This window comes from Oryza glaberrima, chromosome 5 (genome assembly GCF_000147395.1).
Source record: "Oryza glaberrima chromosome 5, OglaRS2, whole genome shotgun sequence".
NCBI lineage: Eukaryota > Viridiplantae > Streptophyta > Magnoliopsida > Poales > Poaceae > Oryza > Oryza glaberrima.
This window is the reverse complement of record NC_068330.1, coordinates 4,040,021-4,065,716: the sequence shown is the minus strand read 5'-3', so window position 1 is coordinate 4,065,716 and position 25,696 is coordinate 4,040,021. Positions and strand designations below refer to the sequence as shown.

General features: G+C 45.1%; 7 protein-coding genes and 1 non-coding gene across 8 annotated transcripts; 3 read left to right on the top strand and 5 right to left on the bottom strand.

The window, feature by feature from the left end:
• Positions 1–913: 913 nt before the first annotated feature.
• Positions 914–1,847, bottom strand: LOC127774728 (uncharacterized). The gene has a single exon (XM_052301010.1). It carries the CDS (start codon positions 1,703–1,705, stop codon positions 1,190–1,192), a length of 516 nt encoding a protein of 171 aa, XP_052156970.1. The 5' UTR covers positions 1,706–1,847; the 3' UTR covers positions 914–1,189.
• A 1,202-nt stretch (positions 1,848–3,049) lies between these two features.
• Positions 3,050–3,737, top strand: LOC127775067 (uncharacterized). Its single transcript, XM_052301382.1, has 2 exons — positions 3,050–3,261; positions 3,353–3,737. The coding sequence occupies exons 1-2, from the start codon at positions 3,112–3,114 to the stop codon at positions 3,635–3,637; spliced, it is 435 nt and encodes a 144-aa protein (XP_052157342.1). The 5' UTR covers positions 3,050–3,111; the 3' UTR covers positions 3,638–3,737.
• Positions 3,738–3,970: 233 nt separating this feature from the next.
• On the bottom strand, positions 3,971–5,693 carry LOC127772550 (uncharacterized). Its single transcript, XM_052298483.1, has 3 exons — positions 4,736–5,693; positions 4,587–4,667; positions 3,971–4,452 (listed from the first exon to the last, which is right to left on the bottom strand). The coding sequence occupies exons 1-3, from the start codon at positions 4,925–4,927 to the stop codon at positions 4,228–4,230; spliced, it is 498 nt and encodes a 165-aa protein (XP_052154443.1). The 5' UTR covers positions 4,928–5,693; the 3' UTR covers positions 3,971–4,227.
• Positions 5,694–6,676: 983 nt separating this feature from the next.
• Positions 6,677–8,897, bottom strand: LOC127772549 (uncharacterized). Its single transcript, XM_052298482.1, has 3 exons — positions 8,695–8,897; positions 6,925–8,522; positions 6,677–6,824 (listed from the first exon to the last, which is right to left on the bottom strand). The coding sequence occupies exon 2, from the start codon at positions 8,250–8,252 to the stop codon at positions 7,545–7,547; it is 708 nt and encodes a 235-aa protein (XP_052154442.1). The 5' UTR covers positions 8,253–8,522; positions 8,695–8,897; the 3' UTR covers positions 6,677–6,824; positions 6,925–7,544.
• Positions 8,898–12,282: 3,385 nt separating this feature from the next.
• LOC127772580 (60S ribosomal protein L18a-like protein) lies at positions 12,283–15,508 on the top strand. Its single transcript, XM_052298518.1, has 5 exons — positions 12,283–12,616; positions 13,852–13,994; positions 14,137–14,269; positions 14,507–14,624; positions 14,898–15,508. Exons 2-5 carry the CDS (start codon positions 13,985–13,987, stop codon positions 14,991–14,993), a joined length of 357 nt encoding a protein of 118 aa, XP_052154478.1. The 5' UTR covers positions 12,283–12,616; positions 13,852–13,984; the 3' UTR covers positions 14,994–15,508.
• Positions 15,509–15,584: 76 nt separating this feature from the next.
• Positions 15,585–17,438, bottom strand: LOC127772579 (noroxomaritidine synthase-like). Its single transcript, XM_052298517.1, has one exon. It carries the CDS (start codon positions 17,234–17,236, stop codon positions 15,686–15,688), a length of 1,551 nt encoding a protein of 516 aa, XP_052154477.1. The 5' UTR covers positions 17,237–17,438; the 3' UTR covers positions 15,585–15,685.
• Positions 17,439–18,594: 1,156 nt separating this feature from the next.
• On the top strand, positions 18,595–18,665 carry TRNAG-GCC (transfer RNA glycine (anticodon GCC)). Its single transcript has one exon. It is a non-coding gene; the product is annotated as a tRNA-Gly (tRNA).
• Positions 18,666–18,914: 249 nt separating this feature from the next.
• Positions 18,915–24,884, bottom strand: LOC127773747 (heat shock 70 kDa protein 15-like). The gene is made up of 9 exons (XM_052299914.1): positions 23,550–24,884; positions 22,486–22,695; positions 22,283–22,378; positions 21,979–22,197; positions 21,412–21,606; positions 21,195–21,341; positions 20,946–21,095; positions 19,659–19,789; positions 18,915–19,562 (listed from the first exon to the last, which is right to left on the bottom strand). The coding sequence occupies exons 1-9, from the start codon at positions 24,717–24,719 to the stop codon at positions 19,319–19,321; spliced, it is 2,562 nt and encodes an 853-aa protein (XP_052155874.1). The 5' UTR covers positions 24,720–24,884; the 3' UTR covers positions 18,915–19,318.
• Positions 24,885–25,696: the final 812 nt, after the last annotated feature.

The window sequence follows — 25,696 nt, the reverse complement described above, 5'->3', positions numbered from 1 at the left end:
TCGTCTCACCTTAGCTTGGTCGATCAACGCCCATCAACCTCACCATGCCACATGCTGCCGTTGCCGTCGCAATCCCCCGCTGCCACCTTCTTGAAAGACCGTCCGAATTCGGTGCTCCCCTCCAGCGGTGACAAGAAGGAGATCTACCTCGGATTCGCTTCTTACCTACAATCAGCAAAACACGACGAGGTTGGTTCAAACAAGTAAATACTATTTATTTAAATAAGCAAACAAATGATACTAAACAAGGTTAGATCAAACAAGTAAATGCCATATGTTTAAGAGGACATATTCAGCGAAAACGAGCTAAGTGTTAGAAATCCGTGAATCATACCTACTACCTCCGTCCCCTAATATAAGGGATATTCACTATTTTCTTGTAACGTCTGACCACTCGTCTTATTCAAAAAATTTGTGCAAATATAAAAAAACTAAAAGTTGTGCTTAAAATACTTTGGATAATAAAGTAAGTCACAAATAAAATAAATAATAATTTTAAAATTTTTTAAATAAGACGAATAGTCAAACAGTGCAAGCAAAATGTCAAAATACCTTATATTAGGAGACGGAGGGAGTAAAAATTTTGTAAATACTAGAGATAGGTGTAGGTATGAAATACATTCTCACAAAATCTCAAGCTCAAACTCAACCTCATTTAAGAGGAAAAAAAATATAAATTTCGAGTGAATAGTGTCATGTTACTATTCACCTGGAATTTGTCTTTTTGTTACTCCTAAATGAAGTTAAGTTTGAATTTGAGATTTGGTGAGAATGTATTTCATATCTACACCTATCTCTAGTTTTTTTTTCATAAATTTATAAAACTTTTAGATATGATTTTCACGAGTTTTAGATATGTCCTCATGTTTAAATAAGCAAACAAGTGTTACTAGATAAAAATATGTTGCTATGATATATTCTCTGTTGTCCATAGTAAAGTATATGTATTTTATCCGTAGATAAAAAGACGTGAATCTAGCATGGGCATTTTCTTTTACAAGAAACTACCAATGTATGAAATTTACATGAATTTTGTTCGAATTATTTCGATACCAATTATAGATTTATTGTAAAATTCTGCCATATTAAATTGTAGTATATGTGAATGGGGAATTCACTTATTATTGCTATTAAATTTCTATCGAATACAAGATTAAACATTAAGCTCCTCTTCTCCCCAAATCTTTTGTTATAGGATCTGATCGAGCTTGGACGACGCCTGCTCGTGCTTGCAAGTTTCCAGCTCGGAGTAGGAGGAGATGGCCGCAGGCCTGTAGGCGAACAGGAGGTAGAAACCGGCGACCGCCACCGTCGACGTCATCCCCCAGACGGCGGCCTTCATCGCCGGCGCCGGCATGACCGCCGCGACGCGCCACGCGAACGCGGCGCTCAGCGCCGTCGACAGCGCCCACACGGCCATCTTGAGCCACCGCCGCCGCCGCCTCACCGCCTCACCGTCGTCGTCGGCGGCGGCCGGCTGCGGCAGCCGCTCGTGCATCGAGAGGCACAAGAAGAGGAGCCCCAGGCCGGCGTAGGCGAAGAGGACGAAGGCGAGGTCCCATGGCGCGTGGCGCGCCCGGTACGCCGCCTGCGCCGTGACCGCCGTCGCGACGAGCATCGCGATTGCTTGGGACACCCGGCCGCCGCCGCCGCCGCCGCCATGGCATTGCTGCTCCTCTGCTTTGAGGCTGTTAATCTCTTCCATGAGGAGTTAAGCTCTTCCAATCAATCGATCGAGAGCGAGCAAGAAGATGAAGTGGCCAGTGATGGGTGATCTTACGGACGAGCTAGCAAGGGTCGATCTTATAGTAGAAGAGGGAGGAGTGAGCTGATCGAGCTGCGATGCATCTGAGGTTCGAGGAACGAACGAAGAAGATTCTGATGTGGCTCTCACATTTATTGTTATTTATTGCTAGTGCTCTAGGAGTAGTACTAGCCGTAGCAGCATTGAAAATGACACCAAAACGCGGTGGTGCCCGGATGAGACTCAACGGCTCATATGTGCTACAACTGTAAAGTGCACAAAGTCGGATGATCTATTTCCTTTGTACCCATTATGAATATTTATGGGTTATTTTGGATGAGTGTCATTATAAATTTGCTTATTTTAAAAAATACCATTACTATTGATGAAACCTATTATGTGCCACTGAAATTTTATAAAATTTGAACCATTGTTATCACCATCACGTTTCCTGTTATAGCATCCCCTAGCAGATACTCCATCGCACCCTCCATCCTGAAAATGGCGTATGTTAGAAGAAAATTAGTCTCCAACAGATACTCCATCTGGCCATTCAAAATTAGCGTGTGCGCTCCCCGGGAGAGATAAACGCCCAATTTGATGTTTCTCTCACCTCATGCCATCCCCTAACTGCCATCATCTGGACTGCATACTAGGTGGGTGTAACGGTAGAGAGGATGTGCATTCTGAATCTGGTGGTGGAGATCACATGAGTAAAGGCGGAGTGGTGGTGGATATGGCAGAGAGCTGGAGCGCCCCAGTGTTGGCATTGCGCCGTCTCCCGTAGCTTCTCTGCAAGCGCTGCCTGCCGCGCCACCGTCCCCACCACCCGCAACTTCTTCGCCTCCATCTGTGCTCGAGCCCGCACCGCCCGCTGTCGGCCCTCCTCCTCCATCTTTCCCCTCATCCTTCACCTCTTCTGTCACTCTCTCTCTTGACTGTCGTTAGTTATAGGAAGAGAGGGAGAGAAATAATGCTTGTAGCCATGGATAGAGATGACATGTAATAATAAAGAAATATAAAGAGTAAAATACATGGCCGGTCCTTAAACTTGCGCGCAGGTTTCACTTAGATTCATAATCTTGCAAATTGCACAATTAAAGCCACCAACTTGTTTGATTCAGAGCAGGTCCAAACCCCACTTAACCGGCTCTGACCGCCAACGTGGCATGCCACGCAAGCACCAATTTTTCAAACAAGCCCCTCCGCAAACAGTAGCGCCATGGCGGATACAAAAATCCCCAAATCCTTCGCAACCATCCCATTCTAGGGTTAGCGGCTAGCCAGGCTGTTGAGACGAGGAGGGAAAGGTGTGCGGCGGCGACGGGGGGCGGTGTGCGGCGGCCGGAGGCGGCGAGGTTGCATCCATGGCGTCTGCAAGCTCATCGTCGTTAAGCACCCGCCGGAATAGGTTAGTTGTACCTTTGATCGTGTGCCTCTCATGCAATGTGAAGACCATCGTGAGATGCACAGCAAAGACAGATGCCATCGTGAGATACACTTGTCCTGACCATGAGGTGAGTTTTAGTTTGGTTGGTTTGGTTGGAATTTGTTAGCTGGCAACCTCGCTGATTAGTGTTGATTTGAGTTTGCTTGTTATTTCTGTAGAAAGATGGAACTGGGTGTAACTTTTGGTATTGGGAAGAAGGTTACATCAATTATCTGAAGAGGAATGGCTTCATTGCTGGAGAAGATCGCACATATGGGAAGACTGCTCAGCATTTGGATCTAAATCAAGATGCTTTTGGGAGACAAGATGAAATTGAGAAGAACTTGATAGCTATAGTGCCCATTGTTAGAGAAATACTGTTGGCAGTGAAGCGCATGTTAGTTGTAGGGTTATTTGGAGTTCTTATTTTAGTCTGTGTTCTGGTTGTTGTGTTGATGAAATGAAGGTGGAATTGAATGGAGAATGAAGAATCCTGAATGTATTTTGGTTGTGCCAACTTTTGGAAATGAATGTATTTTGGTTGGGCTGGAATAATTATGAATGTTGCCATTTGTACTGAAATTTACAGCATTTTCAGTTTGAATGATGTGCTGGAATTTGTGTGGAATGACAGGCTTTAGAAAGGCAGGTTTAAAATGACAGTTTCAGGATTTACAAATACAGGTTCAGAGAAGAAATTGCTTCTTGCAGGATTAAAATGACAGTTGCAGATTGAAATTGACAGCAACATTGCATCAGTACACATATATGTCATAAATGAAAAGCACAATTGATCTGAGAACCAACCACTTCATTGCATGACAGTTTAATGTTTTATCCAAAAGCACATCACCATAACACATCCACATCCAGAATGTTTGCTGTCATGGCACTACAGACACATTTACATGGCAGCAACATTGATGTCCAAAATATACATCCACATCCACATCCACATGCACTATTTCTTGTCATGAACATGAGTTGGCAAGCAAAAGTATTCCTATGATCTTTGAACAAGCATGGATCATTGCAGCAGCAGTACTATATTCCTTCAAGCCTTCTCCTTCTTTGCAGCAGCACCATCATTCAAGCCATCTGTTGCCTTCTTTTTCTTTGAAGTGCCAGCTGCATTCTTCTTAGGCTTGGTCATCTTTGATCTTCCCTCTTTTGTTGATGTGGTTAATACCACTGGTCTAGCTGTTGGCTGGTTTTCTTGAATGAAAGCACAGTCAGGCAGTGGACCATGTTCCTGAGTTAGTTGACTGGGCTGTGATGCCTACAGGAATTAAAAATCAGAGCAAAGTAGCAAACTGAATGTTAAATAGGTTTATAAAGGAGGACAGTTATGGTACAAATGCCACATGTGTTTACATCTGAATAAAGTGATCTAAACCTTAACAAGAAAATTACCTCCTGCAGCATGTGATCCAACATATTGTCATTCACCTCAGCTAATAGTGATGAGCCACCTGCTTGTGGTCCCATTAATTTCTGTAACACAACATTGGTTAGTTCAAGGGATTAACACAACATAATCTGAAATGTAGAGTTTTAATAACCTGAGGCATGACTGAAGGCTCTTCTGTGGCTTCAGCTACATTTCTTCTTATCTTGTTCTTAGGCCTTATTCCTTTCTTCCTCAACTCCCACCCTTTTTTGTTGTGGTTAGCTTCATGACAATAGCTGCAGTGAATAGTTACCCCATGTTTGGTAAGCTTGGGACCATTTCTACCAGGGGCGGAACTGCCCATTGGGCGGCATGGGGCGGCCGGCCCAACTACGGCCCGCGTCGTCCCAACCCCCCACACCCCCCTTGGGCCATATATATTCACAAATTGTCAAATTGGCCCATAAGTAGAAAGCCCATAAGTGTCTAATTTACAATTTTAACTCCACCGCTTCACCTTCTGGCTTCTGTCTCGCTACCCCACGCGGCACGCGCGACGTTTCATTCTCCGCGCATCGCCCGCTCGCCGAGAGACGCCAGTGCCGACTCACTCCACCTCCGCGCCACGCCGGGGCGCCGGCGACGCCTGCACTGCGCCCCGCCACGGCGCCTCCGCCGGTCGCCGCACAGGCCACAGGCCACAGGGCGCGCACGGCGCACCACACGAGACAGCGACGCGCCGACGCCTACTCACCTAGCTGCCGCCGCCCGGTCCGACGCCGCTCGCAGCTGGCCAGGCCGCCATCACCAAGGTCCAGCCGCGGAACCGGCGAGCCGCCCAGGGCCTTGCTCCTCGACTCCTCCTCCTGACCTCGCGAGTCGCGACCTCGGCTCCTGGCTCCTGCTCAGGCAGCTGCAGCTCGGCGTTAGCCGCTAGCGAATCAACCAATCAGGCTCTCACTCCTCTCAGCAAATCAACAAACAAATCAGTGTCTCAACGAGTCAGCCGATAGGAGCACAATGCACAGAGCAGCAAGCCAAGACAAGTGGCCATCAAGCCAAGACAAGTGGCCAACAACAACAATTATGGACATAGATGGACAGGGACAGCAAGGACATGGCCGTGGTCATGGCCGTGGTTCCGGTTCGCATTCAACTATTGAGCCTACAAAAATTGCCGCTGGTTGCCGTCGTTGCCGCTGCTGGTATGTCTTTTCATATATTTATCTTTCTTAAATATATAAATCAACAATGCTTTATAAATATTTTGGTGTACGATGAATTATGTATGGCGCAAATATTATTGCTTTGCTTTAAAATTGTTTTGTTTGCCTTAATTGTAGTATAAATATGGTATTTGTTGCGTTTAGTTGTTCTTATGAAGCGAACATCTCCGCCCCATCATGTTTTTAATCCTGCGTCCGCCACTGATTTCTACCTTGCACTTCCTGTGGTTGCTTCCTCCTGCTTTTCTTTGGCCGGCCAACCTTCTTCTCATACACAGGTGGCAATATTTGGGGTCCATTCATTTTCTCCCAATTGGCTTTATCATTGCAAGGAATGATATTCTCTGCATACACTGCCTTGAATGCATTGATAGAGTAGCAATGTGGAAGAAAATCTTCTTCAGACAGATGGTCTTCTCTAATGCATGCTATTGCATGGCAACAAGGGATGCCAGTTAGGTCCCATCTCCTACAATCACAGTGCTTGGTCACAACATCTACCATGTATTTGGTCCCTCTCTCTTCTACTTGGAAAACACCCTTTCCAGTAGGCAACACATAGCAAATGTTAGCATGCTCAGCAATCTTCAGCAATTTCTTCCTAATCTTGGGACAGATTGGGCCCTGCCATTTTTGTGCTTCTTTCTGTTTGTTGAAGAACCTTGTCATCAACTGGCCCTTTATCTTCTCTAGCATGGTTAGTATTGGCATCTCTCTAGCTTCTAAAATATATTTGTTGAAGACCTCACAGCTATTGTTCAGTAAGATGTCACATTTAGGGAAATCACTGAAAAATGCTCTAACCCAGGTATTTGGTGCCATTTGCTCTAACCAGTTATATGCATCTTCATTTAAATCCTTCATCTCCTCAAATTTAGTATTCCACTCTTGGACTGAACTAGACCTAGCACATGCCCAAAGTTGATTTTTAAGAATCACACCTTTGAATGATTGCTGAAAATTCTGGTACAAATGCCTCACACAGAACCTGTGCTCAGAATCTGGGAATAGTTGCTGAACAGCTGGTATCAAACCCTACAAGAAGGTAACAAACATGATTTAAATGATTATAATCAGTAATTACATGATTACATATGATGTACAACAGACATTAAATGATTACAAGCAATATTACCTTCTATTTGTCAGTCATGATGGTCCAAGGATAAGTATTGACAATGCCAAGATCATCCTTCAAAGTCTGCAAGAACCAGGACCATGTGCTAAATGATTCTACCTCCACAACAGCCATTGCTATTGGAAATATACAATCATTAGGGTCAATGCCAACTGCTGTCAACAATTGCCCACCAAATTTTGTCTTGATATGGCACCCATCCAAGCAAATGATAGGCCTGCAGCCACTTAGAACACCCCTCTTGCAAGCATCTAAAGAGAAATAGAGACAACTAAACTTGCCATCATCCAGTTTCAGATAGAATGAGCTGCCTGGGTTAGACCTCCTCAGTTCATTCCCATAGTCCCACAGCATGTTGTATTGTGCAACCTCATCCCCATATATCTCTTTCAGTGCCAACCTCCTAGCCCTAGCTAGTTTGCTCCTTGAGGGTGTCAAATTCCACTCTTTCTAAACAGTCTTGGCAAAGCTAGGTAGTGTCATCCTGGAATCTGCCCTAAATGACTCAATGTATTTCAATGCAAGCCAATTGGCAGTGCACCTCTGGAGAACCCACTCTTTTCTGCACTTGTGTTGAGGCACATAGGTCTTCACAATAAAACCATGCACGCTGCTATCTAGAGATGCATACATGTTCCAAGGGCACCCTTCTGCACAATGAGCCTTGATCCTTGTTCTACATTTCTTGGCATCTTGATGTCTACCCTATTCTTCAAGCTGTACTCAGTGATTGCTTTTCTAAGCAGCTCAACAGAAGGGAACACCATCCCAACTTTAAAGACAGGGTTATTCTTATCTTCTGGGTTAAAGGACTTGAACCTCAAATTGATCTCATCTGGATTCTCTGGCAGTTCCAAGCACTCTTCATCACTTGACTCCTCATCTGAACATTCCTCTCTAATTACTCTCTTTCCCTTCAGCTTGCCACCTGCAACCTTCTTCTGATTGAACTTCTTAGGAGCTGGGCCCTGGTCCACCACATCACCATCCACATTATCCTCAAATAAATCATCATCATCATCTTGGAACTCATAGTCACTGTCCACAAAGTTTGAATCGTCAGCTTCACTACCATCACTGTCATATTCAACATCATCTTCAATTTCATCAGCTGCTTCATCTACAACCCCACATGCTTGTACTCCTACATTACTACCCCCCTGGTTCCCATCTCCCTTCTGCTGACAACCTCTAACAGAGCTCATTACTATAGGCAACTCAGAGACTGGGCTCACTACGATATCTTCTTGATTTCTGCCTGAAACACGGTCAGTATGGTCTAAATAGAGAACAAAGTTCTTGACTTTGTTGCACACTGAATTCATTACATTAATCTCTACTTCGCTGTCCACAATTCATTCTCAAACCATCAACCAAGTTCTTCCCAGGCAGCAACCAATATACTTTCAGCCTTGGCCCTGCATCATAACCCAACATAGCAACCAAATCTGCCAACTGCAGAGAACTACCCCACTCTCGAGAATCGACATAATCGAACTAGCCAACTTTGCCATCCACATAACTGCGATTCACTCCCATACCACAGAAAAATCCCCCATGATGAACCTCAATTGTGAACTGCTTCGAATTAGAGCCTGCCAATGGCAAAAAAAAAAAAAAAAAACCCCATCAACAACAAACTAAAACCCTAGGTTTAACCCTAACTGCTCCAACATCATCATCTCGCATTGCATAGAAAAAACGATACTTCACAACCACAAACCATCCAAACGGATGCTAAATCACAAGAAAGGGCGGGGTACTTACGATACACCGGTGCCGCCTCAGCTTCCCCCCTCAGGCTGAGGTCCATCGTCGCCACTGCACCAACGCCGACGCCGACGCCGACGAGGGAGCCGGCCCACGCAGCCTATCGCCCGCCGCCACTCCCGCAGATGGATGCGCCGCCCGAATCGCAGCAAACGCCGATGATCCCCGGAGTGAGCTACTCGCCGCTTCCTCTCTCTCCAGACTTGAGGATTGGGGAATAATGGGAGAGAGGGGATGGATTTGGGAATTTAGGGTGCTGTACGCGCCTCTACTGTAGCTACAAGGGGTTAACTGCAATTATTCTGGCACTACTGTTTGCGGATGGGCTTGTTTGCAAAATTGGTGCTTGCGTGGCGTGCCACGTTGGCGGTCAGAGCCGGTCAAGTGGGGTTTGGACCTGCTCTGAATCATTAAAACAAGTTGGTGGCTTTGACTGTGCAATTTGCAAGATTATGGACCTAAGTGAAACCCGCGCACAAGTTTAAGGACCGGCCATGTATTTTACTCAAATATAAATATATGGGTAGTTGGAAGATATTAATAAAGGGTTAATTAGATCCATGACACTACAAATATGCCATTTTAGATAAATGCCACTACTATTCACGATGTCCGCTAGGTGCCACTAGAATTTGGAGAAATTTGAACCACACCATCATCGTCACGTTTTCCGTCAGACCCCTAAACATGGGACCCACATGTAAGTTCCATCTTCCTCCATCCTCCCTCTTCTTTCTTCCCCATCTCTTCCTCCATCTTCAATGACTGCTACGAAGGACAACGACGGCGGCGGCGACGACCGAGCCCTCCCGTCGCGGATGGGTGGCTCTTGAGCCCTCCCGCCATGGATGGGGTTGAAGACGATGACGGCGGCGGCTCCCGAGCCCTCCTACTGTGGATGGAGTCAAAAACGAGAGCGGCAACTCCCGAGCCCTCCCACCGCGGAGGTGGTCGATGACGCCAACAATGACGGTGAGCGTCGGAGAGAGAGTGAAACCGGAGAGAGAGGTGGGGGAAAGAGAAAAGAGGGGAAGGAGGTGAAGAAGATGGAATTAGCAGCTAAGTCCATGTGCAGTTGAGGCTAATGTCATAATGAAGATTTTTGACAGATATCATGACGGAGTGGCACGGTTTCAATTTTCCTAAATTCCAGTGTAGTTGATATCGTGAATAGTGCTGGTATTTATCTAAAATGGTATATTTGTGATGGCATAGATCCAATTAGCCCGAAAATAACACATATTAGAGCTGCTCCTTTACTTGTCATGTTCTCTGCACTCCCCTCCTCTCTCCCAGCTTCCCGAATTTCTGTCCTGTGAACCCTGTCTTTTCTTCATGGGCTTTTTTTTTTGGCAAGACATTTGATTCAGCTTAATGTACAGGCTTCTTTGTTAGTGGGCTATAAGAAGTTTCGGCATGTTTGGTTCGCATATTCACACTAACTTGAGTTCTATGAGTTGGGAGCTCATGAAAAACAACACAGCCTTAACATGTGGCCAATAAAATTAAAACCACACTTTAACCATAGGAGAGCAAGCTTACCCTATTTTTATGTGCCGATGACATATGAGATCTAGGTTATAATGAAGGAACCTTGTTATACGTGTGGCACGAATTAAACAGATGTCTAGCTTAGACAAATATGTCTTACTTAAGTTGTGGTATGGTGAGATAAATTGTGATAGTGAACTAAACAACCCCTAAATTTTCATGCTTCAAAAGAAGCGAAAAAGCTAGAAATCTTTTTAAGATCAACAAAGGGAGTTTGTGCTGTTAGTTTAAACCAGCATGATTGGAGTCAACCCGCATTGTTTTATGTTGTACTTTACATGAGATGTTGCCAGAAGGGATTTTCTGACTAAACTACACGTCATTGACATGTGAATAATAGTGAAATGAGACTTCAAATCTGATCCAAATTGATTCTACGACAGTGCTAACTTAAAAATCATAAAATTATAATCCCTCCATATCAAAATATAAGAGATTTTATATAGATGCGATACATCCAAGTACATATCACATCCACATAAAATCCTTATATTTTAAAACGGAGGGAGTACAATACTAGCGAGTGAAAAAATCCTTATATTTTACAATGGCCTGCCATTCGTCTAAGAGTATCTCCAACAGCCTCTCTATCAGCCTTTCCAAGCCAAACTTTAGCCATTCAAGGACAAAAAGAAGGTCCAACAGACTGGCCAAACTTGCTCACTGGCTGGCTAGATTTGGCTAGCCAAAACGCCTCGCCAAACGGTGGCCCGTAGCAACGACCTGTGGCGCGGTGGTGTACTCCTCGCGAGGTCATCGGGGACGCCGCCGTCATCATCAAGGTCGTCGTCGGAGTCGTCGTCACGAGCCGCCGCCACCATCGCCATCCCCGCCCTGAGCTCTGCCCCCCCCCCCCAAAACCGTCGTCGCCATCGCTTGCCGCCTCCCGCCTCGTTCGCTGTCGTCGCCTAATCGCCGCAAAGCTGGCGGCGGCCTCTAGATCCGGCAGCCCGAGGGGAGCTCGACGACGCTCGACTGCAGGGAGTGGTCGGCGGGGAGAGGGAGAGCAGCTCGGTGAGCGTTGACGTTGGTGGACCGCCGTCCGCCTCCCAGCGCCACCTCCTGCCTCCCCGCATCGCCGCACCACCGCGTGCCATGCGTCGGCCGCCGTCGGCAATAGCGTGGTCGACGGGAAGGAAGGGAAGGGGAAAAGAAAGAAAGAGAAAGAAGGGGGAGAGAGAGGAAGAAGAAGGGAGAGAGGCTGACATGTGGGTCCGATTTTATTTTGGATAGGATTAATAGAAAGTCTGTTGGAGTGAGCATATAGTTTGACTAGCTAAATCAGATGGAGAGTTGGCTATATGGGTGTTTGGAGAGTTCGATTTGGAGAGGCTATTGGAAATGCTCTAAGGGGGTATTTTGATCCAGGGGTGTAAAGTTTTGGCGTGTCACATCGGATAATATATAGGGTATCACATGGGGTGTTCAGGTACTAATAAAAAAAACTAATTATAAAAAAATCCGTCAGTAAACCGCGAGACGAATTTATTAAGTCTAATTAATCTATTATTAGCAAATGTTTACTGTAGCACCACATTATCAAATCATAGAGCAATTAAGTCTAAAAGATTTGTCTCGTAAATTTTGTAATTAGTTTTTTTTGCCTATATTTAATACTTTACTAGAAAAAATGTCTGTGCGTTGTAACGGGTAAAGTCTATTTTAATCTTATTATTGTTACATGGTTTAGTTAAGATGAAATTTACTGTGGGAGTTCGCTTGGATATATATATTTTTAGAAAATCATGAGCTGCATTTAGGAGTCCGATCGTCTCAAGTTAGTATGTGAGTTTTTTAAACAGATTTCTTATATGATTTGTTTCGTATTAACAAAAGTGAACGATCTTAGGAACTGACTCAAATACGGATATGTATTTCCAAAAGCAAACGAACTTAAAAACCGACTCATACACGGATAACGTACCAAAATACCGACAAAAACATTTCAATTTTTATAATAGTAGAGATAAAGATATAGATAGAGAAGAGATTTAAGTGTTTAAACGTTCAATGTGATAGCGGCATGAAGTTTTAGGTTAGGATCTAAACCAGGCCTAACGTGGTAACGTCAACGTCCCAACAAAATCAAGCGTCACCGCCTCGGAAACAACGGCGAGCATCAAAAGTACCAAAACCAAAAAAACAAAAAGAAAAAGAAAAAGAAAAAGGAAGAAAAACAACGGCGGCGAGGAGCAGAGGGGAGCTCAGCTTTCACCGAAGCCTCTCGCTCGCTCGTCCGCCGCATCCTCTACTCTCCACTCCCTCTCGACCACCCAACCCGCAAGCTGCGAGGAAGCATACACCGCCCCGCGAATCTCGTATCTTTCATGGGCTTCTTCTCCCCCCACAGCAGATTCGATTCCGCCATGTAAGTTCTTCGTTGCCGTTTCTTGCTTCCGTTAGGAATCGCGGGCTCGATTCTTTGGTTTCTTGTCGGAGCGTGTTGGGATTGTGGTGCGTGTGTGTGTGCTGCGTAGTGGTGTAATCTGGGAATGTGTGGGGGGAGGTGCTGAATCTTGGGGTAGCTGGGATCTTTCGCTGGAGCGGGGAGGTTAGTTGTTGGTCGCTCGATGCGACGGGCGTTGACTTTGCGGGCATGCGCGCAACCTGTTCGACCAAATTACTAGCTCAGGTTGAGCAATGAGGCTCCGGAATCCGGTTATTGGAGTCTGGATTTCTGTAGCGCCAGGCTAGATTAGCACAGATCGAGCTTGTGTTGGCTCCGGCAGGCATAATACGAGCTAGTCAAGTATCTGCAATATTCTAGGATGGGGCAGAGTTTTCCTGGGATGGTCAGGGATGTTGTCTGTTTGACTGTTTCTGAAAGTTCTTTTGGTTCAGAATTAATTGTAGACGTTATGGTCCAGCATAAGCTGTATACTTGTATTTGGCACGTTTGTACGGGCAGTGTATCATACGTACTCCTACTTCCCTTCCTCTCGTTCTGCTTCTTGCACTTAATCCAGTTCATATAAAAAGTAGGGAGTTTCTAAAAATAGTGGCCGTCTTAACACTAGAATATCTGCTATTGCTGGAATTTAATCTGCAGACCTAGAGCAATGGAAAAGCATGCACATTCACTAGTGACTAGTTGCCCCCTTTCCTCCACTGGAAGATGCTTAGCCGGAAGCAATGAAGTGGGGAGCCAAATAGTTATGCAACAATTGTACTTTTTCTGATTGCTTACATTACGCCTTGTGCGGCTGTCACTTTTACTATTTTACTCTTGCATAGTATTCTCAATTTGTATGTTGTCTTAACCTACAGAAATTTATTGATAGTTGTGATAACGAATTTAGAATTGAATCTGTGAACATTGAGTATTTGCCCTCTTCATACATTAATAAATGAATGGTTATTTCACGTTCATCCAATGCATAGGTGATATATTGGTTTTTTTTTCTCAATGGTAACATATTGCTAAAGTTAAAAAATTGTACATTTTTATGGTTTCTTTATATAGTTACCTGAAATTTATGTCTGTGTGTGTGAAATTTATGTCTGTGTGTGTGCTCTTGTGCTTTAATGCAAATTCATTTTCTTTTTATAGGTTGCTCTTGATAGATTATTTTCTTCCTAACATCTCATATTTGAACTTCCCAGCTGCTTGCTTTGATGACTAATTCATATGACCGTAGTCGTCATTAAGCCATTACAACTAGGAGTTACCTGGAAATGTTGAGAAGCTCCAAGGTTCTAGGTGGTTCCTTTGCCAAACAACTATAATATAGATTTTATGAGGGGAGGTAACTATCTTCTTGTGCCTGCTCATGCTCTTAGTTGTCTGATATTGCTAATGGTTCTCGCTCCTATTTTTGTACTTGCTCAAGAATTTGACATAGGTGTGCTTGTCTTATTTTTTTCAATTCATTCTTCCTCATTTCGCAGGAAACTCAGATGAATTTTGCCAGTGCCAGGCCTGCCTTGGCAGGTACACACTACTTGCAGATGAAGAAAATCCAAGATTGGCAATGTTTGAGAGACGACTTCCCTTCTTTGGTTGTGGAATTGGTTGGTGCTGGTGAGTCAGTCCATTCCTCCATTCTATAGATTGATTTTGAATAATTTATTAAACAAAGGGGACAATTATGGTAGATATCTTTTAGTTTAAATTTCCACCTTTTCCTTTGTCACTTCGCACCACTCTCACTTGTACGATGATCTGTACATGGTGGGAAAACTATATGGAAAATTCATAGTTTGCATGCACATGCACCATCATAAGTTAGTAACTATCTTAAACATACTATTCTTGCAGTTTTCTTTTAGGTTTCTTGTGCCCCTTGATCTGGTACATTGCAGCTCTTCTTTATTACTGCAAGTACTACAACCGCGATCCTCGAGAGCGGCCTGGGCTTGCTGCTTCTGCTTTTCTGGTTAGTCTTTTTATATCTAAAACCTGGAGCAAACTGTCAAAGATCAGTGTATAAAATATACAGTAGGTTTAACATAATTTGCTTTATCTCAATGATGTTGCATTGCCTGTGTAGCCTTCTTTGTTATGCAAGAAAACTTAGAAAATGGGCCACAAATATGATAAACTAATTATCTAGCTTATGGTCATGGAGTCTATCCCTTTATTTTCATTATGCTCGCCTTCTAGAGCAATGTTTTTTTCCCCTTACAGTTTTCTGTTTTGGCTTGTGCAGGCAGTCATATTTACAGCAGCAACTATTGTTACCCTTTCTGTTTTGCTGATTATGTGTACACAGAAACGATTGAATAGTTGTGCTTGTCTGGGCTGACTGAACTGCAAGACATTGTTGCAGATCCTTGTGACCAAATTCTTATACTGATTCTTTTGTTCGTCTATTTGCTGGAATGCAAAAAGGGAAACCAAAGGATTGTTCTTCATTAGGATAACTCCTTATCAGCAATATCAGCTATTGCATGCTCATGGGGGATGATTGTAGAGAGAAGTGGCTAACTGGCGTGTACTTTCTTCTGTAGACGCTTTGTAAGCAATTTTTCACTGACAAATTTATGTTAACTAGAGCAATCTGGAGTTCAGGAATTAATCCAATGAGGTTGATTTGATCAAGCAGAACAATCGGCAAAATGCGGAATTTGTTCATTCTTTTTAATCAAATGATTTTGTTCTTTCTAGCACAATACATGAACCTGTGACTTTGTTCAAAATGTGGACATATGAGTGACAATGTGTGCTGAAAGCCATGGAGCTGACAAATCTGTGTTATGTAAATTCCAAGCACATTTTGTACATTATTACCTTACAATGAACAGTAAGCAAGTGTCAAGTGGTGTTACTCTTGTCACATGAATAATTACAATTCTTAACTGAATCAAACATACTTTCTATATATGGTATAAATCAGAATCTATGGAGTGAGATTTGCTTAATTTCCTTGCTAACACTCCATTATTTTTCTCTATACTTTTGCTCTGAATTCTGGAACACAATGTCTCCCTCAAGCTGTCAAGCTGTCTCCCTCCTCTTGACCCTGACCATGAGGCCGTTCTTGGTGTGGAGCACCACCGAGTCCTTGGGCTCCACGACATGGCCGGCGACGAGCTCCACCGTGAAGTTGTACACGATGGCGGCGGCGGCGATCTTGATGTTGCTGAGCCCGAGGTCCTTGCCGAGGCAGCTCCTCGGCCCGGCGTTGAACGCCGCGAACTTGTAGCTCGGCTCCTGGCGGACCTTGCCGGCGCCGCCGTCGCCGTCGCCGGTGGACAGCCACCGCTCCGGCCGGAACTCCCGGCAGTCGCTGCCCCATATCCCCTCCACCCTCCCCATGGCGTAGAGGCAGAACACCACCCGTGTCCCCTTCCTCACCGCCGTGCCGCCCGGCAGCACGTCGTCGCCGACCGCCTCCTTCTCCTCGAACGGCGCCGACGGGTACAGCCGCAGCGTCTCCAGCACCGCCGCGTGCAGGTATGTCGCCGCCCGGAGCTCATCGGCGTCGAACACCACGGCGCCGGCGGTGGTGGTGGTGTGCAGGGACCTGAGCTCGTCGAGGATCTTGGCCTCGACGTGCGGGTGGGTGCAGATCATGTAGAAGAGCCAGGTGAGCGCGGCGGCGATGAGGTCCTTGGCGGCGAACATGAAGCCGACGGCGGCGTCACGGAGTGTCTGATCGGACATGGCGGGGTCGATGGGCGACGCCATGTACATGGAGAGGAGGTCGTCTCCTCCGGCGACGGCGGGCGCGGGGCGCGACCTCCGGTTGGCGATCTCGCGGTAGACGAACTCGTCGAGCACCGCCTTGGCGTCCGCGAGGCGCCTCTCGACGCCGACGTTGAGCCACCGCATCAGCTTCCACCACCCCGCCGGCGCGATGTGCCGCAACAGCACGGCCTCGCCGGTGACCCTCGTCGCCTCGCCGAACGGCGGGAACGGCTCCGCGGCGCTGGCCACAGACAGCGAGTCGAGGTCGGCGGCGAACGCGACGGTGTACGACACGTCGAGCGAGTACCGCATGAACACGTCCTCGAGCTCCACGACGCCGCCGGCGTGGTCGAGGAACGGCACAAGCAGCCGCCGCGTCTGCCGCTCGACGGTGGACAGCACGAAGCCCCGGAACGCGGCGGAGGTGAAGACGCTCGCGGCGAGGTGGCGCTTCGCCGCCCACGACGCGGCGTCGGCGACGAGCAGGCCGTCGCCGACGACGTCGAACATCTCGGCGAAGTCGCGGCCCTTGTCGTACCCGGCGAAGTTGGCGACGAGGCAGTGGCGGAACACGGCGGGGTCGCACGTCACGAGGAAGTCGGCGCCGACGAGCCACGGGCCGCGGAACATGAACGTGCAGCCGAGCTCCGGGAGCGCGGCGGCGGCGGCGTCGAGGAGGCGGCCGAGGTGGGCGACGACGAACGGCAGCATGCCGACCACCGGCCAGCTCACCGGCACCGGCGCGGCGCGCCGCCGGGCGTCGCGCGCGCGGCGGATGGCGGCGAAGGCGAGGAAGCACGCGGCGGCGAGGATGAACTCCGGATAGGAGAGGAGGAAGCTCAGCAAGGCGCCGCCCATGGCTAAGTGTTTGGTGTTTACTTTGCGATGCCTAATTATGGGTTAAGTCCTAATTAATTGCGATATCCATATGGTTTGCAGAACAGTAGCTTTGGCTGCTAAGATTAGCTGAGATTATGGAGGTTTTGTTGTGTTTTGGTGACAGTGGAACACTAGGTAGCACTTGCCTGTGGGATTCCTGGTTCTTATGGCATTCACAACTGTTGTGTGCCCTAGTGCAAGCATTGGATTGCTTATTTGCTAGTGTTGTGAAGCCCGGAAGGCTAATACTCCCTCCGTTTTAGATTATAAGACGTTTTTGGCTTTACCGTTTCAAGTTTGACTAAGCGTATAAACAAATATAGTAATATTTATAATACTAAATTAGTTTCATTAATAATTGAATATATTTTCATAATAAATTTATCTTGGGTTAAAAATATTACTATTTTTTTTACAGACTTGGTTAAAGTTAAAACAATTTGACGTCTTATAACATGAAACGGAGGGAGTACCGTTTTTCGATGGTCAACCAGTTCTTGAACGTCGATGGCTATCTGCAGTGAAGATGTCAGCGGTAAAGACTGGTAGCTAGCTGACTACCAGACCCACCTGAGAGTTAGCTCCGCCAAGGGTATATTCGGCTTCTTATTGTTACAAATATTTAATATTTAAGATAAGATTATGTCAAATTTGTGAAACTTCTATCACCAAAATTTTCTCAAATGCTTAGCTGAAAAGGAAAACAAAAGGTACTGTAGTATTGCGTTGAAAACAATTGTTATAATATCATGAACTTAGACTATATAATCTTATCTATATATTCTATATAGTTGACACCAAAAAATTAAAATGATAGCCTTTGGATTCTTCTTATGATTTTATCTCAACCATCCATTATATGCATTTATAACCCACTAAATATAGTTATTAGTATAAAGTTCAAAAGTGCATTGAAACATTATATCTATAAAACTATAGCCATTGGATCCCTCTAATATTTAATACATTACTATCCCAAGTATCATGTAGAATTGAAATTTATAATCAACTACTATCGAACAAATTCTCCATTTAGATATTGATTGTTTTCTTTGAATTTTCTTTAAACTATTTTTAAATTTTTCGCTGCAGCGCGCGGGGTATGCACTAGTTATAATATAAAACCGAAGCCACAGTTTTTAAAAGTTCGATCAAAATCTTAAATGTTAAATATGGATGACCTTATATAGCACTTCATTTTCTTGATTATTGTTTACAACTACTATCAGCACTAAGCATGAGAATTCATCTTCAAAATGATGTTTTTGGTGGGCAATTTATGACAATATGAGACGAACTTGCTTCCATTTATTTGTTTTAGTTTCCCACAACAAGAAGCACCAGTGGTCTAGTGGTAGAATAGTACCCTGCCACGGTACAGACCCGGGTTCGATTCCCGGCTGATGCATTACCTCATTTCTTTTTTGTCCATCGAAATGCAGATGAGACGTGCAGGTGTCCATCGCTCTCCTCGCCATTTTCGCATGCACGGCTTTTCATCCATCACAAACTTGACATGAAGCATCCGTGCATCGACAATAAACCTCGCAATCTTCCTCAAAAAATTTCCATTCAGAACGCTAAGGCATTCTTTATGCTGCTATGATGAACACATCAGCTTTGTACCACGAGCGTAGAGCACTGGAAATTCTCAATGTGAACTCAATGGGAAACCAGTAAAAAATGTATTGAGAGCGTTTCTTCCCATGGACCAAAATTTGTTTTTCCTTAGATGTTATGGACCATTGGACAAAAGCTACAGTTTAGACCCGTGTTGAACCAAGGCCTGAATAAATGGGTGGTGGCATGCCCTCTCATCCCCAATTCAACCATCCTAAATAAGAGAAGAAAAAAAAAAGTGATTCAAGGGACAAGCCACCAGCATTTTACCCTTACCAACATGTCCATGTCACAATCCCAACCAAGTGAAGTGACCACCAAGTACAGCACCCCAAAAAAACATCCGGTTCTCCTAGCTCATTCACGGGCCTAAAACCAAGTGACCATAACCACATGAGGAAGCATTCGATCACAGGAGTTCTTAGTTTGTCGACAACAAACTTATGCCGATGGTTCGGCCCAACCGTCAGGTTTGTCTGTGTCCATTTGCTCGGCAGTAGGCTCCTGATCCTGGGCACCTCCCTCGCTTGTCGGCTCTTCAGCTTCACCGGCACCGTTGGATTGCTGCTGCTGCTCTGGAGTTTGAGGCTCAGGCGTTGTTGGGCTTTCAGTCGGAGGCGTAGGCGGAGGAGGGGTCTGTGGCTTCGGTGCAGGTTTCGGCTTTGACATAATCGGTCTGCACGACCTGTGAAACAAGGTTTAGAGGTAGTTGACTCAGACACAAGATGACAAGAATCAATCTAACATCAGGTGTGTTATTATAACAAATCAACGCACAAACCTGTCAAGTGCTTCAGCTTTCTTCTTCATGTCAGATATTAAGAGGACAGGATCAGCATGCTTTGGTAGAGCATCCTGCTGCTGCTGTTTCTCTATTAGCCAGATCTCGGCCTCCGAACACTCATCCAGGACCTGATGCAGAAAATTTGATTAGCAGCTGAAGAAAACGATCATTAATATTCCTTTGCTACTACCATTCGCAAAAACAAGAACTAGAAGGCATATTAACAAAGGATTTAATGACTAGACAAGCATCCACTTGGAATGTTGACGTGACAGAACTGCTTTGTATACATATATAACGAATATGGTGTTTCCTTTACTGCCGATGGAAAATTTTCCGCTACCCTCATTTGCCATTTCTGCCTGTCTCCCATTAGCATGATTTTTATTGGGTTATAAAAAAGGTCATGATTTGCCCTTGAGGCATGTCCAACAAAGTGCTGGGCCTACTTGCCAATCCCTTCCCTCCCAACTTCCTCCCTTCCTGATGTCAATGTAAAAATTGCACTTCCTTTAGTGCCATTGGAGAAACTTTTGTTACCCTTATTTGTCATTTCAGCCTGCCCATTAATGTTATGTTTCTCAGGTTATAAAATGTCGTATTTGCCCTAAGGCATGTCCCGCATGTGCGGGCCAACTTGTCAGCCTTCCTTCTCTTCCTGAGAGGCTGAGATGATTCTTCTGCTTCTTACACTTGCTCCCCTATTGGCCACCTTCAGTGTGGTGCAAAACTACTGTATTTGATTCAATTTGGTGTCAGAAGAAATTGTGCTTCCTATAGGAGCTGCTGAGGACTGGTGGATTTGGAACACCCCAGCCCAGCGAGTGTGGAAGAGCAAGGTTGTGTAGCAGATGAGAGCTGTTAGATTGCATGAGCGAGAAAGGAACAGCAGCACATGTTTTATGCTAGCTACATCTGCGAAATAATGCCTAGTGGCAGACTGGCAGTGCTCAACCTAGTGACGGTAGTGTCTGTGGACTGCTTTCATGTTCCACAGAGCAGGGGATAGATAAGAAAGAGAAGATAAAATAAAAAATGGCACCTCGGCCATAGATTTGCAACAGTAAGATTGGTATTTGACAAAAACCAGACAACTTGCTGAGAGTTAACGGCAGTCAAGCCTAATGAGGTTAACACTTGACACATAAGAGTTGGAACTTAGAAAGTCATGGTATTAAAGGAAAGCAACTTTCTATCTGGCAGATTAGGTAACTGAGGAACATTGAGTGGCATACAAGGAATTTCCTTATCAAGAGAAAATTATCCATCTCTATGAATACATACCTTTTGTTTTTCTGACATGTCGATGTGATCAAATGCTTGGCTATTAGACAACGCAACCTCTTTAAAACCGTTGATGCAATGTACCAGCTGGTTAATAGAAGAGCTTCTTTCGGCCCACTCTTTGTAGCGGATCTCAATAGGATCACCAACCTAAAAAAGTTCAGGCATATCAAAACTCAATGTCCAAGAACAAACCAAACCAACACATAAAGACACAATGTAAACCAAGAAGTGCAATAAAAGAGGTACCTTTTTAAGTTCTTCCAGCTTTGCAATATAAACCCCTTTTGTCTCATCTTCACCATCTTCATACAGCCAATCCTCAACCTCCTGAAGCTTGGCAATAAACCCTTCCTTGTACTCAGACATGACAAAATCGGTGTACTTGTCATAGAGCTGAACGCAAGAAACTCATCAGGTACTGTTCAAATGTTCATATATCATCACAAAATTAAACTCGGCATACCTTGTTACGCATGTCATAAACATAAGCCTCGACAGCATTCTTTTTCTCCTTGGTTTCTTCCATTACTCTGTCCTGAAGAGCCATTTCATACTCATTCTCAGAAGCTTTCACCAATTCTTCAGACCCCAGTGCACCATAAACCAATCCAGAAACTGGAACATCAATTTTCTTCACATTCTTTATCAATGGCTCAACCTAAAAAAGAAAAACCATTTCAGAAAATATGTCTCATAAAAAGATGGGCAGCTCTCATTTGCATAAACAAGATAGATCACAACTTGCATGAAGTTCCTATGTTATAAGTAACTAAATTATATTCGTTGTGCTTCACTTCACAAGATAGCACTTACAAAGCTATGAATCAGCACAATATCTAAAACTCAAAAGGAGATTATCAAATGCTCTGAACACACTACCATGATGAGGGAATTCCATTCATGGCGATAGGAAACCACCAAATTAAGACAATATAGAACATCGTTATTTGAAAACATACTGCAACAGATATGCCAACTACATACATACACTAAAGCTGAAGTGTGCCAGCACCCAACAGTAGATCCATACCTTGGCATCAGTATCCATTGGAGCAGATATTTCCTCAGAATCTGGCTTCCCATTTTCTGCAGCACCATGAGTGGCATCTGCAGAACATTTGGATTCCTGCATGTTCTCATCAGTTCCAGGAGCAGGGTCACCTAGTGCATCATCTGTATCCATTTTAGTATCATCCTTTAGTGTCTCATTTGTAGTTGCTACCGGAACATCCACTTCCTCCTCCAGCATCTGCATACAAAAGAACCAAAGCCCAAAAAGATCAGAAAGACATTGCGTGCTACTCGAGAAGATGATGGGATTCCTTTTAACTTACCATTGCTGATTCAATAGAGACTATCCCATGGATGTTGAGACATGCTTTCACATTCACTTTTGCCTTCTCAGGTTTGCTGGATTGGAAAGGGCCAATCTGCATACGGTCAATCACAGCATGGCAAATCAGCAACTGTTGAACAAGTTAAGAACCACAAATAACATCAGGTTTGAATACTGGCGAAAGTTTGCAATGTTGCTTACTGTATAGGAGCTGATTTTTTTAGCCATTTGCAAATCATCTGCATCGACACTCACAACGTCTACTGCAAATGTATTGGACCTATAGAAGGTCACAGTTTTGGCACTAGGGACTGGACTTCCTTTTGAGAACACGATAGTCTGTTCGGATTCAGTGTTCTCAGAATCCGGTTTGCATGACAAAGCAATTGAAAATGGGAACCCATCATTGACCTGCAAAATATCAAGCATAGGTTAACTATTTGCACAGGGACAATAAAAGAAGATATCATCCAATCTCTTAAGCATTCTTTCACAGATAAAAATAGCAAGTCTGCCAGGCATGACTATGAAATTAGTTGGTGTAAATGTACAATCGGCCACTACAGATAATTTCCAGTCCATTTGACATTGAGCCATCTCTACTAGCATCACAAACAATGTCTTAGTGGAAATATATATTCTATCTGTACCATTTTTATTCTGCCATTCTGTCATATAATAAAAGCAATACACCATTCCGCACTCCTTGCTTCATGTAATGTTACAAGTGGACAGTGTGTAAAACACCAAATCCAAAGGATAGTGTACTGATACACATAATCCAAAGACATAGTACCACTGCCTGAATAGCAATAATATAATTAATTCGGATTAATACATGCCATGAGCTCATATTAACTTAGCAGAGGGAGGCCCAGAGGAAATAAAACCATATGGATGACAAATTAGACTCAAAGTAGGCAACGACATCAGATGGTCAAAACGGAAAATGTAAAGAGATAAGCATTCATTGATTACATGGCATAAATATGTGGGCACATATAGTAATTGAAAGACATTCTAGTTAAAAAAAATACTGAGATATCCATTCTGCTATTAAAATCTTCTAGTGGCACATTTACTATTTATTTGTAGAAATATAATAATGAAGCATGGAATGCTTCCAAAAACCGACGCATGTGGGACAAATAACCAGCAGCTTTCTCTAGTTTACGTTACATAATCAAGAACATTAGAATCGGACAAAATAGATACACTACGGCAGAAACAAATGTCAACAGAAACTTAAATAGATAAATCAGTACCTCAAATTCCCGGACTTTGAAAGTGGGGCTAAGAACAGCACACTGAAGAGCGCATCCCCGGGCAACACATTCACTTGCATTCATAGTCCTCCTCGGTTCCTTTCCAAAAAATTCAGTGATTATCCTGATTATTGCAGGAACACGAGAGCCCGATCCAACAACCTCAACAAAGTGCACATTTTCTGTTGTTAAGCCAGCTTCAGCCAAGGCCTTTTCCAATGGAGCCTTCACACGTTGTAGCACAGGGGAACTGATCTGTTCGAACTCCTCCCGTTTTATAAATCCCCGCACATCCTTCTCATCCATCAAGCACTCAATGTTCAGTGGTGCCTCTGGATTGGCACTCAGCATCTTCTTGAGCTTTTCACACGCCACACGCAGCCTAACGCACGCGCGGGCATTCTGGTAGACGTCTATTTTGTACTCGTCCTTAAATTTATCCGCAAAGTGCTTGAATAGAACCTCATCAAAGTCTCTCCCGCCAAGGGACCGGTCATACGCATGCGAGAGCATGTTGAGCTGCCCTTTCTTGTACCCGACGATGCTAACCTGCATGCTAGCATGCCCGACATCGATGAACGCCACATTCAACCACTCCTTCTCCGGGAGATCGGTCTTGTAAATCCCATAAGCCAGCGCCGTGGCGGTCGTCTCATGGAACAGGCGCAGCGGGCGGAGGCCCGCGATGGCGGCGGCATCAGCGACAGCCCTTCGCTGCAGATCAGTGAAATACGCCGGGATGCCAATGCAGCAATCGAAGACCGCGGCGTTGAGATTGCCCTCGGCGATCCCCTTGAGGTTGGAGAGCACCATGGCGAGCAGCTGCGTGGGGGTGAACGCCCTGTCCTCCCCGAGATACCTGGCATGGACGAGCGGGAAGCCGTCGGGGCCCTCGGAGACGCGGAACGGGAAGGAGGCGAGGTCGCGCTGCAGCTCCGGGTCGGCGAAGGCGCGGCCGAGGAGGCGCTTGATCTGGGAGACGGAGTTCCTAGGGTTCATGGTGGAGGACGCGGCCCCCGCGGTGCCGATGAAGCGCTGCTTGTCGCCGAAGCAGACGACGGCGGGGGTCTCCCGCTTGGACTCCTCGTTGAGCACCACGTCGATGCCCCGCTGCCGCGCCACCGCGACGATGCCGCTCTCATTGCCGACGTCGAACCCCACCACGCTCATCCTCGTTACTCACTCCCTTCTCTCTCGTTAGATCTACGCGGCTACCAGCACAAATCTAGTACCCAGCGGCGGCGACGGATGGAGAGTACTCCGCCGCCGGGTGGAGCGGACGCGGCGGTGGCGGCGGCGGCGGCGGCGAGAAGAGGGGGAGTCGCGAGGAAGGCGGCGGGGCAAGCAGAAGAAGAGGCGATCTCTCGACAATATAGGCAAAGCAGGCTGCGTGGATGGGCCGTGTTGGGCTCGCTCTCTCTGTGGGCTGGGCCCAGCGAGTTTGGGAATAGGAACTACGTGATGCGACTCCTTATTAGGGCTTGGTTGGGTAATCCCTCCCATAAGAAGATTAGGAGGGGATTTTGATTTCACACATATTGTGTAAATTATTCTCTCTTAATCCTCTTCAATTTTCTTTAAACCGAACGAGGCTTTATGATTAATCCGTCGGTTGAGCTTCTCTGCTTCGACGGTCCAACGATCAATGGCATCCAGGATTTTGCCAAGTTCGAATCGTAACCAACGGTGGCTGGCCGGAAATTTTCAGAGTTCAGGTGATACCGTTTTGTTTTCACGAAACTGACTTAGGCTGTGTTCGCATGTAAACTCATTCCTACGCACAGAAAACGGAGTGATCCATTAGCGCGTGATTAATTAAGTATTAACTATTTTTTAAAAAAAATGGATTAATTTGATTTTTAAGCAATTTTCGTACATAAACTTTTGCAAAAAAAAACACATCATTTAGCAGTTTGAAAAGCATGTGTGCGAAAAACAAGGAAGAGGGTTGGAAACAAGGGGTGCCGAATCACAGGCTTAGGTTGTGTTCGAATCCAACCTTTCTAAACTCTACTCACTCGTTTTTCGCACGCACTTTTAGATTGCTAAATGGTATATTTTGTTTAAAATAATTTTATACAAAAGTTTCTTTAAGAATTCTCTCCTATTTTTAACCTTTTTTTAATCAATCGCTAATGAGTTTTCCA